Below are 12,727 nucleotides of genomic sequence, written 5' to 3' on the forward strand. Positions count from 1 at the left end.
GGGTAATTAAATGACACAGAACTCACGATATTTGTTAGATATTGTCGTGTGTATATGAGAGCTATCTGAGGGTGAGTCTGTTAACTGATCCTGGAGTCAGCACTGATGCTATTCTTATCATGTGAGCTATAAATACATTATGATAAACTGGTTTCCATTACACAGTTTCTAATATACAGTCAAACATCAGGAACTACAAAACAGTTATAGTAATAACAATAAAGGCAGGTTAGTTATTTTTTGTCTTGTGTAATATTTTATTTTTGCACCTTAAATAATTTCAGTCCTTTTGTCAGTTTGTGAAAGCTCTCTGTCATCCTAAATGTCCAAAATGTGTCTTCCTGTTTAGTTCTTATTCCTCAGAAGGAATCACATATAAATTATCCATAAAGACATTAGGACACAGTGCTATGCAAAGGTTATATTCCCTCTTGGCACAACAAAGAAATCATGCAGCCATTAGTCAATATTGTTATGCTTGTATTTATTGTTGTGTTTGTACAGTGACTACCATAATTAAATGAACATAATCTGTTTACATGCAAAATAAAGCTGTATAACACAAATTATTTAATGTTTAAACAAAAAGCTTAGATGGAAGTTGTGGATAAAAATAAAGAACAAAAACTGTGAAATTTTGCTTGGTCTGTGTTTTGTACTATAACCTTCATTGTAACTGTATAAATGAAAAAATAAATTTTGATCAGTTGAAGGTCAAATATCAAGAGTTCAAAGGTCAACACAGAGTGAGAGGCTAAATGCTGAACAAAGACATCTGTCCCCTCTGTCTCGTATCTTTTCAGTTCATGATGAAGCGAAATTAATTAAAATGAATTGAAGTGAACTGAGAGAAGGAGAAGGATGACAGACTGAGCAACAGAATGAACGAGTGAGAGAGAGGAAGCAGCTTATGATGAAGAGACTAATCCGACAGGATTACATGTCTAAATGCAGTTTAGGACTTCTCTTGAGGGAGAGAGATAGAGAGATAGAGAGAGAGTGAGAGAGAGAGAGAGAGAAAGGGAAGAGACCTGAAGGCTTATGTGGAGGGGAATGACATGACAGATGTGAGGTAATTAACATTTTAGCATTTCATACATTAGCCTAAGGTTCAGGACCCGTCCAGTGGGACACAAGATGCATGTGAGGGACAGGAAAAATTTTTCAACTTCTGCGACATGAATTTAAATGAATAGTTTTGGTCTGTTTTCTAAGCTTTGTTTTTTGTGAAATATTGGATAGTTGTAATTGTGAAGCATTGAACCTTCATTAAAATGACATAATATGAGAAGTTTAGAGGTGAAGTGATGTAACGCACAGACTTCTGACACCTGTGATGAGAGGTCACCTGTAGACACTGCTTCACTTTAAAAGGTCACAAGCGAAAAGGATTGAAAACGACAGGATCTGATCATGAGAGATGAGTGAAAAAAAAGCATTTTGATGTAATGACATGAGGTGAAAATATACTGATGTTTTTAACTGTTTTGTGGAATTACAGGGTTGAGCACCAAGACAGAACATAGACCATAATTGTTTGCCTGCAGGTTTTTATGCTGCTGTGTTGGCCAGGTCTCTTTGCAACTGGACTTGGTACAATAACAGTTATAAAGTGTATACAACATATTTCAATCTGATATGAATATGAACTCTGTAATAAACTGGCAAAACTAAAGTTAATGTAAACTACTGTGACAAAACACTCAAACTGTTCCTAGACTTACTTGTGGTATACACATATTTATACCAGCTGTACAGGTGTATAAATGAATGCAAGAATCTTTCCTATTCCTGTGAATATGAAATATGAAGTACAACATGTCACTTTGTTCTTTAGATCTTTGACCAGATGTGAAGTTAGCAGCTTCCTAAAAGCCACAACAGCTGATCATCATTATTAATCATTCTATTAATCTGTTACATCTATTTTATTCTTGTGAATTGTTTTAGTGTTCCAGTAGAGGCTCTTGTTTAGCATCAGTAAAGCAACTTAGCATATAGTCTTGTTGTTGTTGTTGTTGTTGTTGTTGTTGCTGTTGCTGTTGCTGTTGCTGTTACTGTTGCTGTTAATGTGTTTGTTGATGTGGCACTTTGTGGTTGCACCACAGCCCACAGAGCACTCAGAGTTGCTCTGCTGGTTTGGTAGAAAATAACAGAGCGCGAGTTGCTGTTACATCACATAATGTCTAACTGCTTGAAATTTGATCTGAAGAAACAGTGAGAGGAGGGCCACAGGAAAGAGAAAGCAGTCCGCTGTTTGTGGGCTGGTTTATGCTCGACTTTGCATTCATTCATGTCTGTACATGTGAGAGGTTTATGACTGGAAGTTAGCTTGTGTTGTGCTTAGATTGCTGCGCTTAAAGGTTATGAAATACTGTATTACTGCCCTGATACGACTTCCCGTCTAAGTTCAAAGGTTGCTGAAGTTCAGTGTTTGCAGAACAGGGCCGAGTCTGGACAGAAAGGTAAGACTATGCAGCCTTCAGCATTGTTTCTTGCTTGTAGCTTGTGTACCGTTTGTTCCTGGAATTTCTGTTAGTTTTTCTTGCTGTGCTGAAAATGTAAGATCATGTAAATTGAGCAGTGCAGCACTTTGCTCCTATGCAACACATCAACAAACTAACCCTAACCCTGTCAGCAGGTTGTGAAAAATAAATAAATACCCTATTTTCAAATTCATTTTTCAATTTGTTCCTCTGTGATCAACCTCAGTGTTAAGGCAGCTTGCTGTACCTGAGGCAGTCTAACTTTAGGCCCCTTAATGTGTTTTTTCTTACCTTGCAAAATGTAGCAGTTTCACACGATAAACTAATGCTTTATTATTATTTTGTGTTTCTTTTTCACTGCTTATGTTGTAACAGCTTAAATAAGTTTTAATTAATTTCAACAGACACTCACTGCCAGGTTATAACAATACAGAATTTTCCACCAGTTGAAAAAAGGAAGTAATGATGAAAATGTTAAAATGTTTGTATCCTGTTAACAGACTAAAAATGGTTAAAAGGACATATATATCTACATTTGATATGTATAAATAGGTGTTTTGATAGGATTATTGAATATACTGTTAATTCCTTTCATTCATATTAGAAATGTCAGATGTGTTTTGCACTTACTGTTTCACTTTGAACTCAATTCAAATTCAAGAACTAAATGGGAACTCATCATGAGTTAAACTAAAACATCATAATGCAGCAGTTTTCAAAGGAGTGTTTGGGGTTTTCTTTTCTTCAGTGGTGCATGCTCACCCACCAGTTAGGCTGTGCTGATTGTGCAACATTGTTTAAATACTACAAACTAAAAGGCTGCTTTTACAGCCCCTTAAGTTCTTGTATTATGTTTACACTTGCATACAATGTGTATTTAGAGATTAAAAAATCTTCTCCTTTAATGTGTCTAAGACTGAGTAAGTCACTTATGAAATGAAATGGCTCACTGACCTTCATCCAGCACGACTTTTGCACTTTTCACCCCAGTTTCTGACCAGAACCTGATCTCAATAAGTCACAGGTTACTCTCGACTGTCTGGTTTATGTATAACAGGTTTGACACATTTTGGTAGACTGCGTTAATATTTGCCTTTACTTTAGACTTGCTGGTTTGCTTAAAGGTATTTATTTACACTTAAAAGATATTTAAGTGAAATATAACAGAAAGAAAACACATCAGTCTCTTTTTTTTCCTGCTGACAGATGGAGTGTGTCTCTTTCCCGCCACTGTCCCGTGTAGCCATTTGTGGTGGCACCCATGGAAATGAGATGTCAGGGGTGTATATGGCGAGAGAAATGCAGAAACAGAAGGTGGAAAAGGCCGGATCTGTCTTTATTACCACTGTCCTAGCAAACCCACGTGCTGTGGATGCTTGCAAAAGATACACAGATACAGACCTCAACCGCTGTTTCACAGACGCCTTGCTGAGGTAAGCTATATACAAACTTTTTAAGAGAGCTGATGAGTGGAGATTGGAAGACAAGAGTGTGCTTGTATGGGAAAACTCTTTACTATGTCTTCTGGCTTTCAGTTCCCCAATAACAGATTCAACATCGTATGAGTTGAGGCGAGCCCAGGAGCTGAATGCTCAGCTTGGGCCCAAAGGAAGTGAAGAGGCTGTGGATCTGATCTGTGATCTCCACAACACCACTGCCAACATGGGCCTGTGCCTCATCTTTTACTCCTTAGACTGGATCACCATGCACATTTACAAATACATACAGGTACAAGCTTCACTGATTCAAGACAGATCATTTTAGGGATACAATTTCACTTCATGACATGCAGCTTTCTGATTTTTTTGGCTATAAGATTTAGTACAACAAACATAAAATAAAGTGCTGGAACTGTAGGTCTCATAATGCATTTCTTTAACTTTGAATATGTTCAATTCAATACTGCATTTTATTAACATGTAACGTTAAGAATATCCTAATTATTAATGAGAAAGTGTTCAAAAAGTGTCATAGTGTTATCTTAATTTTGATGAAAACACAACAAGTTACAGTCAGGCTATCTGTATTCGTACAGTAACTTTGTTGTGACAAACAACATGGGGAGACATACGTTTTGGAGGAATAAGAATAATCACTGTAATGACAAATGTCTGTGAGACTAGTCTCACAGTTTTTTTTTTTGTTAATGTAGGAATGCAAGCACAATGATTGAAAGCCTGAGCGATACTGGATTTTGAGGCCAATACCATTATTGATATTCAAGACTTTCAAAATAATTTTTTTGCATAAAAATGTTAAATAAGAAACCCTTAAATTAAACTAAAGAACTGTGACCAAGATAAGTACTTAGCAGAACATTTTGCAGTTAAACAGGAAAAAGTCTACTGCTATACTAGCAGCCCTGGGGAGCTACACAGTGGAGCTATGAGCTAAAAGCTAATGTCACCATGCTAACATGCTCACAATTGCAATACTGACACATTGACACTAAGCAGGTATAATGTTTACCAGGTTCATCTTCTTTGTTTAGCATGTTAGCATGCTAACATTTGCTAATTTGCATAAACTGAAAGTACAGCTGAGGTTTATTTTGCAGGTATTTAGTCATAAACCAAAGAACTGGACAAACTGTGGTGGACAGACCAACCAATTTTTTTATTTGCTTTCGTTTAAATCGTCTTTATCATTTGTGCTGTGTACCAGTATTTTGTCATCAACACATTGTTTATGTTGTTTGAACTCCAAACGCATAATTATGGGCTCAAGTCAATAACAATCTGGTCCTGAACCTCACACAGTTCCATGATGAAGCTGTATATATGTGTATGTATTGCATGTTAAAGCTCACAGGGCTGTGCTGAAGCATGCTGTGCTGTAAATAGTTGATCTATTTGCTTTTCAGAGCAAGATAACCTCTGCGCCTGTGAGAGCAATCCAGCTGGATATACCCATCTCTGAGGCTTACTCCTTAGAGTCAGTGGGCAAACATGGCTTTGGTAAGTGTGTGTATATTTGAGTGTGTGTCTGGATAAAGGTGAGGAGTTTTTTTCTGTATTATTCAATTGATGAAAGCATTAGATTTTTGGATTAGTTTTTCTTGTTCTCTGCAGCAATTGAGGTCGGTCCTCAACCCGGAGGTGTGCTCAGAGCTGATATCTTTAACATGGTGAAAGAGGCAGTGGACCTCACAATAGAATGGCTTCAGCTATTCAATTCTGGTAAGAAACAAACAACCAATGATATTTAACGAGTTGGATCACATCAATTGAACACACACATAAAAACACATTTTCTCAATTAAAGTTGAAGAGTCATGGTGACCGAGCTTTCGCTGTCCTGGCTCCTACGTTATGGAACAATCTCCCTTTGAGTCAGATCAGCAAACTGTTTTAAATCCCATCTCAAAACCTAATCTTTCATAACATATCATTGTCTTTGATTTAAATATTTATTGTGTTACTGTACTTCTGAAAAGTGCTATAGATATTAGGTTTTAACTAAGTACTCATTTACCTCTGGTGGTATCTGACCATCGAGATAATTTTGGTTTTATTCAACCAGGTTTTGAAATAAATATCTGCCTCTGAGATTTGTGCCTCCACCCCACGACAATGGACACTCCAGGACAAATCTAAGAAGCAGGTATCTCAAAATCAGGCTGAATTCAACCAAACTATCTACATGGCAAGATACCACAAGTGATTAGTGATAAAATGCCTTATTGAAATTTGGTTGCACTTTTTAAATTACCTCAGGAACTGTGTAGCCGTGAGCCTCCTGGAGTACACCAGCATTACTACTGACCTTTGCCAACAGGAAGTACTTTTGAAGGAGGTGAAGTTGAAGCATACACTCTGACGAAGAGCGTTGACTACCCAAGGGATCCAATGACCAATGAGATCACTGCTGCCATTCACCCCAAGCTACAGGTACAGGACACCTGGGGAAAGATGTGTGCACACATAAGCCTTCACTTAAATAAACAGTTTAACGTTTCAGGTAATACGCTTATTTGCCTTCTTGTCAAGAGTTAGATGAGAAGACTGATAATACCATATAGAAAGCTAAAGCCAGCAGCTGGAGCCTTGTCATCACCATGGGGTCGTCAGACACGCCAAGAAAAAGTCCGGAAAATCTCCTGGAAAACACAAATTGTTGTTTTTACTTCCATTTTTGTTTGGATTCAAAAAAACAGATACATAACATGTTCATTAGTAAGCTTTAGAGGTACTGGCAGATGGATTATGTCACCTTTGGACTGTTTCCCTGTTTTCAGTTTTTATGCTAAGCTTTGCTAAGCTAAGCAGCAGCTGGTGGTAGATTCATATTTACCGTACAGACATGAGAATCATATCAAGCTTCTCATTTAACTCTAGGCAAGAAAGCAAAAAACTATATTCCCCAAAATGTTGAATTATCCCTTAAAACAATATTACATACGGTTCCATTTGCACCTTGTATAAGCTTACGTAAATCCATAAAGCCAGGAACCTGATTTGGGAAACATTAAATGCCACATTTGCATTCAAAAGCTGCTCTGGTGCATAATGACTCACCTGTTAGTGTTCTCTCCGTCTGCCTCCAGGATAATGACTTCAAGCTCCTCCAACCAGGTGACCCCATATTCCTGTCATTTTCTGGCGAGACTGTGAAGCACGAGGGAGAGGAACTCTACCCTTTCTTTGTCAATGAATGTGCCTACTACGAGAAGAAGATTGCTTTCCATTTAGCTCGAAAGATCACTCTGACCTTCCCGTCTGTTAGTGTGAAGAAGGACTGAAAGAGGAGAGATACGAGATCAACATATACTGTAGTGATTTTAAATCACAATCTAATATAGAATATGCACAGTACTTTCTTTTAGTACATGTTTTTAATCATCTCAAATGATTCATTAAGTAATACACAAACGTATGTGATGAAGTTTAAATATTCTGCAGGTGCTTGACACAATAACATGATTACCTCTTTATAATTCAATGCATTAAAGCAGCCCTGCAACAGTACTACCTCTGTGAGGCTAAAAAGGAAGCTCATGTGTAACACTAGAGTTGTTGTTGTTGATGTACTTGAGTGAATGATATTGCAGTTACAATCCTCCACCTTCTGTGTATTGACTAGTATTAATTGTTAATGACATTGATCTTTCTTTTGCACCGTGCCAATAATGCAAAACACCAATTTTGAATAAATGGAAATGTGGATCACTTTAAACAAATTGGTGTTTTGACTCGACCTGGATCTTTATACATCTTTAAACATCTCTAACTTTTATACAACTGCACTGTGAAGACTTCTTTTAAATTCTTCTTTAATAAAAAGATAGTACGATAATAATAAAAAACAACTACAGAAGTGAGCAAATGTCAAATGTATTAATACAATGTGCTTCTGAATACATAAAATCACTTACAAAATCCAGAGTGTACACACATCAGAAGTGTAATAAAACATTGTGATACAAAAACATCACAATCTGTATTCTGGTGCTGGTACAATGAGTAATTTTGGAATTTGACACACACAAAAAAGTAGTAACTTCATTCACTTTCCACACAAATGCTAATTATAAAGATGTAGATTCAGAAGGATTTGCACTTGCAAATGAAGATTTTGCAAATTCAATTCAAGTCTCTTTGACTTTGAGGTATCGCCAAGACACGTCTCAAAGACTTTAATTGATAAAAAACCTATATTTGGCTGTCAGACCAGTCAGTCAAGTAACTGCTGAAAGTGAGCTCTAAAGGAATAGAACTGTTGGGATTAACAAACAGCAGTTTTAAACAGTGAAACACCATCACCACAAAGGTAAAACGGCAGTGATATAATTTGGGGCTGAAAAAATTTGAATTTTGTCACAAAGAGGTCACAGGTTTGCTCGAGTGGCATCAGATCAACTCTTCTTTTTTAAACATTCAAATTAATCGTGTCAATAAATATCACATCTATAAACAAGGGTCACAATGGAAGACGAGTGGTTACATTTTTAGTGAGTGACATTTCGTGACATTTAGTCAACACATACTACAGACAGAAATCAACAATTACCACAGTTGATGGAAATGTCATCTTAGAAGGCATGCACAGCAAAGGCTCCATATTTAAGATTAGGCAAAATTAGAACAGAACAAAACACATCCAAAAATAAAAAATATAGTCTTGTGTAATATTTTTCATGCACTGGAGCAAAGATATCCTTACTTAGATGACTGCAGGTGTGTTATTTGTGACAGTGCACGTTCATTACTGATTTAAGGGCAATGTGGTGAGCAGCTTTAAAAGCAATGGCAACCGAATAGAAGGCAATTAAGTACTGCACAGAAACAGAGGTAAACCTGAAATAACAAATGATCCCAAACATCTGGGTGTTAAAATACATTAAGAACATGCTTTGGGTAAGATACAGGTTGGAGATGCTAAAAAAACCAAAGGTGAGACAACTGAAGGATATCAAACCTATTTATGAGCACTTATGATGAATAGCTGCAATCCGGTTTAGTTTATTCCTGCCTTTAGGTTTGTGATACCATGTAATTGCTTTTTTCGATTGAAAGTATTGTTACAGAGGAGAAGTTACAGTCACTTCATCCATTTCACCTCCTTTCATAAGACAAAAGATGTGTAATGAAGTCCTCAGACCTGTAGGCTGTGTTAAGGTACGCACAGTCTGTAGTCTCTTTCTCTTTTATGCGACCCTGTAAGCAGTCATGCGGGTGTAGTTCTTGCGGTGACTCCTGGCCGCCCACAGGAACAAAGCAGCTGCCATCATCTGCAGAGGGAAGGAGATGAGGGCGAGGTAGAGGGACCAGCCCAGTGAGCCCTCCACCCCTTCTGGTGGTGTGGAGTACTGGTGGAGCAAATCCACCCCCGCCAAGAAACAGCAGACAGTGCCCAAAGAGCAAAGACCTGACAAGTAGAAATAGAAACTGCGATGAATTTACGCACACACGTCAGTCTTAAAAAAAGGCTAAACTTCAGCTGGATCCTGGCACCAAGCAAACTCCAGCTGTGTTGAGCTCACTGAATCCCAGATCTATTTTTTAAATTACTAATGAGAAAAACTAATTTAATATTTAGTACACACAGGGTTTCATTCACGCACCGCATCATAGCAGACGCACGCCGCCTCGTCTGAAATCCAGACCGTTCTAACTGATGTCAGACAAAGTTTTTACAGTTTTGTGAAAACTTAACATTAACCTTCCAAAGAAAGAGAACAAGGTGGTGCTACATCACACAGCAAAGGCCTCATACTTAATAAGCAAAGTGACTGTTTAGGTAACATGAGACACATCAGGAATCTGTGTGATTCACCATAGAAAGTGACAAACACTGACTGATTACGTTGTGTGTTCATTTGACAGTTACAATCAGAGCAGCAGCAGCAGAGACACAATGTTAGGAGATTAAGAAAACCTTCTGAGTTTTTGGTTTCTCAGAAAGGGAAAATACATTAATCTGTCAAACTCCAGTGAAAATGTTTTTAGTAAAAACTCACCCCACAAGCAGAAGAGCACAAGCATCACCGCCGATCAAACACCAGGCTGGAGTTAGTTTGAAGTTTTAATAATGACCAGCTGGATACATGTTATGGCAGGGGTATGCTCAAAATGAACTAGTTTATACGACGTGTCGTCCGACCACATTTAAAAGCAGAAGTGTTTCCAACTGCTGCAAACAGCCACACTTGAAGGCTGGGTGAACAGCCGGCCATCACAGGGAGGGAGTAAAAAGTCTGTCCTGGAAGGCGCTTTAAGTGTTGCACCACAGAAAAGTTACAGAAATTGTCAGATGAAGCCCCAAGTTTTGACCTGGAAAGGTGCGGGGGAGTGAAACCCGCTGCTCCGCAGCTTTCTATGTAAACCCACTCACTGGTGGTGTTTGACCCACATTATCATGGTCAACGTGTGAGGATACGCCACTGTCCCATCTGTTCAGTTGCTGACAAATGTCATCACTCCAAAAAAAACAAGCTGAGATTTTAATTACATTCACTCCCCTAGTTGGCACATCCCACCTGCCATATGTACCATGTACAGTGCAGCAGGTGAATGTTACAGGCTTGTGTGTTTACAAAGATGTCTGCTTTACTGACAGTTCATCGTGAAGGCTGATGTTTGCACAAACTTCTGCATTTTGCCTAATTTCGTGTCTTGTTCATGTAACTGCTGAAATGTCACTTCAGAAACCTATGGGTGACATGACAGATGGCATGTCAGTCTACACCGGCCCATGGTTTTGTAATACGCAGCGTTTCTCTCACCTGCTAGAAGATGGAGCACCCCCACACCCAAGGTGGGAGTGAAGCTGCGGCACAGGCAGGCGCAGACCCCGACGAGGCCGCTGAGGAAAACCAAGGCCAGAGACACCAGAGGCAGGAGAAACTGACATCTCCAGAGATCTGCACAAACCGACAATAACAACGGGATAAACGCTTAAAACCCACCTACAAAAGCATTATCTAAGGTTCAAAGATGGCAGGTGCATGTAAAGACAGTAAAGAGAAGGAAACAGAGCAAGATGGTCACAGTTTGAGGTAAACAGGCTTTTGCTGGATGGAAAATGGTAAATTTAACAACGTATTCACTTCAAGCAAAAATAAGTGCTAGTCTTCAAGCCTGGAGCAACTGGGGGAAAACTGAGACATGATAAACTAAAGCACAACCTCAGGAGGGTAGACTTACATGTTCTCAGCATATCTTCCTCAGTGTTGTGGTTTCCAGGGTATTTTAACTTTGGAATAAATTGCTGCGGAAGAGTGAAGCTCACACACTGGGTCTCCATCTTGGGATCTAAAAAGGCAGAGAGCACAACGACTGAGCCGTCTTAATGATAATATATAGGATTTGATGTTGGACTAGGCAATAAGATGATATACTGTCTACCATGAGACGATAGTAAGCAAGCATCTGAGAATTATTTTTGCATTAATTCCATTTAGTACCTTCATATTTGGGTATTTCATTTGCTGTACAAGCCAGAAACAAACATAATCAGCTCATCAACTGGATGGCTGCAACGCTCACATCATATATCAGTATTATAATACTTATAAAACTACACGACTAGAGTTTATAATGACAGAACTGCTGAAAGGGTCCATACCTGGCTCTTTAAACCAGTGGGACTGGCTGGGCACCAGGATGCACCTCCACCACAGTCCCAGAGTGCCGTTCAGACGGAACATAGTGTCACTGTAGGTCTTCTCATCAAACTCTCCATTGACGAACTCCTCTCTGAGCTCGGAGGCGTTGCTGCCCTCAAGTTTTGGCGGCGGACTGTTGTACTGGTACCACTGCTGAGTCCCCACAGCCACAGACAGGTACACTGTGGCCAGAAGACTCAGCACCGAGCCGATGACCAGAGCTGTGGCATACCGATTATCTACCATGATCTAGAGGAAATCAGCTCGTTTCGAGTCTGTGTCTACAAGAGGAAACTACTCACTGATTTAAAGTTTATTATACAAATGCAGTTTGGCTTTCACTCTGGCTGTGTGAAGACGCCTGGATTTTATATTGTTAGAAACGATATTTCCGCTTGGTGTTTAGGCACCACGGCATGTCTGTAAACTACTGTCAACGAGTATGACAGTGTCACAGTATCCTGGCATTGTACTTCATTGAGTCGTTTCAGTTTTGAGCTGCATTTTCAATCATGTCCCAAACACAGAGGCGCTCCTCCCAACCTGCAGAGAAGAATCACAGATACACAGGGGTTAGTGTTTAGCTAATTTATAAACAAATGCTGTAATACATCCCGTTCGGCCGTCTGTTCAACTTTGCTGATAAGCTACAAATAACTACGAGAAGTGCACTGAGTAATTATTCAGGAATATTTTTTTAAACTGTTTCATGCCGCTAATAATAACAACAAAGACAGCTCCTTCTTCGGTTGTATGACAAAGTTAGCATCTTACTAGCTAGCTGACGCCAATCATAGTTAGCTACAGCTGGCTGCACAATTACCGAGACCTTTAGCTGCGAATTAAACATTAACTAGCCTATTTGTTTTAAGGTATATATTTTACCTCATCTCTGGAGAATACACCGTAACATTAGCACAAATAGCTGCGTTCATTACATTTCCAGCAGGCCTCCGCCCTCTTCTTCACTGTTAATAACTTTTCTTTTTTTTCCCTTCTTTAACTTCTTCCTGGGTTTGATCTGCGGTTGGCAACCCGCTCATTAGGCACATTACCGCCACCTTCTGGTACAAAGTGTGGCCCACCAGATGCCTAGTTTGTTAATAAAGTCAAAGAAAATATTCTCTATATATAA

The 12,727-nt window shown here is 38.9% G+C and overlaps 2 protein-coding genes across 2 annotated transcripts; one reads left to right on the top strand and one right to left on the bottom strand.

Moving 5' to 3' along the window:
- Positions 1-2,225: 2,225 nt before the first annotated feature.
- On the top strand, positions 2,226-7,654 carry LOC130166086 (N-acyl-aromatic-L-amino acid amidohydrolase (carboxylate-forming) B-like). The gene is made up of 7 exons (XM_056371425.1): positions 2,226-2,465; positions 3,693-3,919; positions 4,022-4,214; positions 5,350-5,443; positions 5,558-5,665; positions 6,264-6,376; positions 7,033-7,654. The coding sequence occupies exons 2-7, from the start codon at positions 3,693-3,695 to the stop codon at positions 7,225-7,227; spliced, it is 930 nt and encodes a 309-aa protein (XP_056227400.1). The 5' UTR covers positions 2,226-2,465; the 3' UTR covers positions 7,228-7,654.
- A 149-nt stretch (positions 7,655-7,803) lies between these two features.
- Positions 7,804-12,630, bottom strand: cldnd1b (claudin domain containing 1b). The gene is made up of 5 exons (XM_056371427.1): positions 12,478-12,630; positions 11,553-12,135; positions 11,132-11,239; positions 10,711-10,848; positions 7,804-9,353 (listed from the first exon to the last, which is right to left on the bottom strand). The coding sequence occupies exons 2-5, from the start codon at positions 11,836-11,838 to the stop codon at positions 9,133-9,135; spliced, it is 753 nt and encodes a 250-aa protein (XP_056227402.1). The 5' UTR covers positions 11,839-12,135; positions 12,478-12,630; the 3' UTR covers positions 7,804-9,132.
- Positions 12,631-12,727: the final 97 nt, after the last annotated feature.

This window comes from Seriola aureovittata, chromosome 3 (genome assembly GCF_021018895.1).
Source record: "Seriola aureovittata isolate HTS-2021-v1 ecotype China chromosome 3, ASM2101889v1, whole genome shotgun sequence".
NCBI classification, from domain to species: Eukaryota; Metazoa; Chordata; class Actinopteri; order Carangiformes; family Carangidae; genus Seriola; species Seriola aureovittata.

Excerpts from the sequence above, each read along its gene's own strand:
- cldnd1b (XM_056371427.1), bottom strand. The coding sequence starts at position 11,838 with ATGGTAGATAATCGGTATGCCACAGCTCTGGTCATCGGCTCGGTGCTG. Across the intron at positions 11,240-11,552 it reads CCACTGGTTTAAAGAGCCAG|ATCCCAAGATGGAGACCCAG; the intron begins GTATGGACCCTT and ends CTGCCTTTTTAG. Across the intron at positions 10,849-11,131 it reads GGAAGATATGCTGAGAACAT|ATCTCTGGAGATGTCAGTTT; the intron begins GTAAGTCTACCC and ends CGGTTTGTGCAG.
- LOC130166086 (XM_056371425.1), top strand. The coding sequence starts at position 3,693 with ATGGAGTGTGTCTCTTTCCCGCCACTGTCCCGTGTAGCCATTTGTGGT. Across the intron at positions 4,215-5,349 it reads ACATTTACAAATACATACAG|AGCAAGATAACCTCTGCGCC; the intron begins GTACAAGCTTCA and ends TTTGCTTTTCAG. Across the intron at positions 5,444-5,557 it reads AGTGGGCAAACATGGCTTTG|CAATTGAGGTCGGTCCTCAA; the intron begins GTAAGTGTGTGT and ends TGTTCTCTGCAG.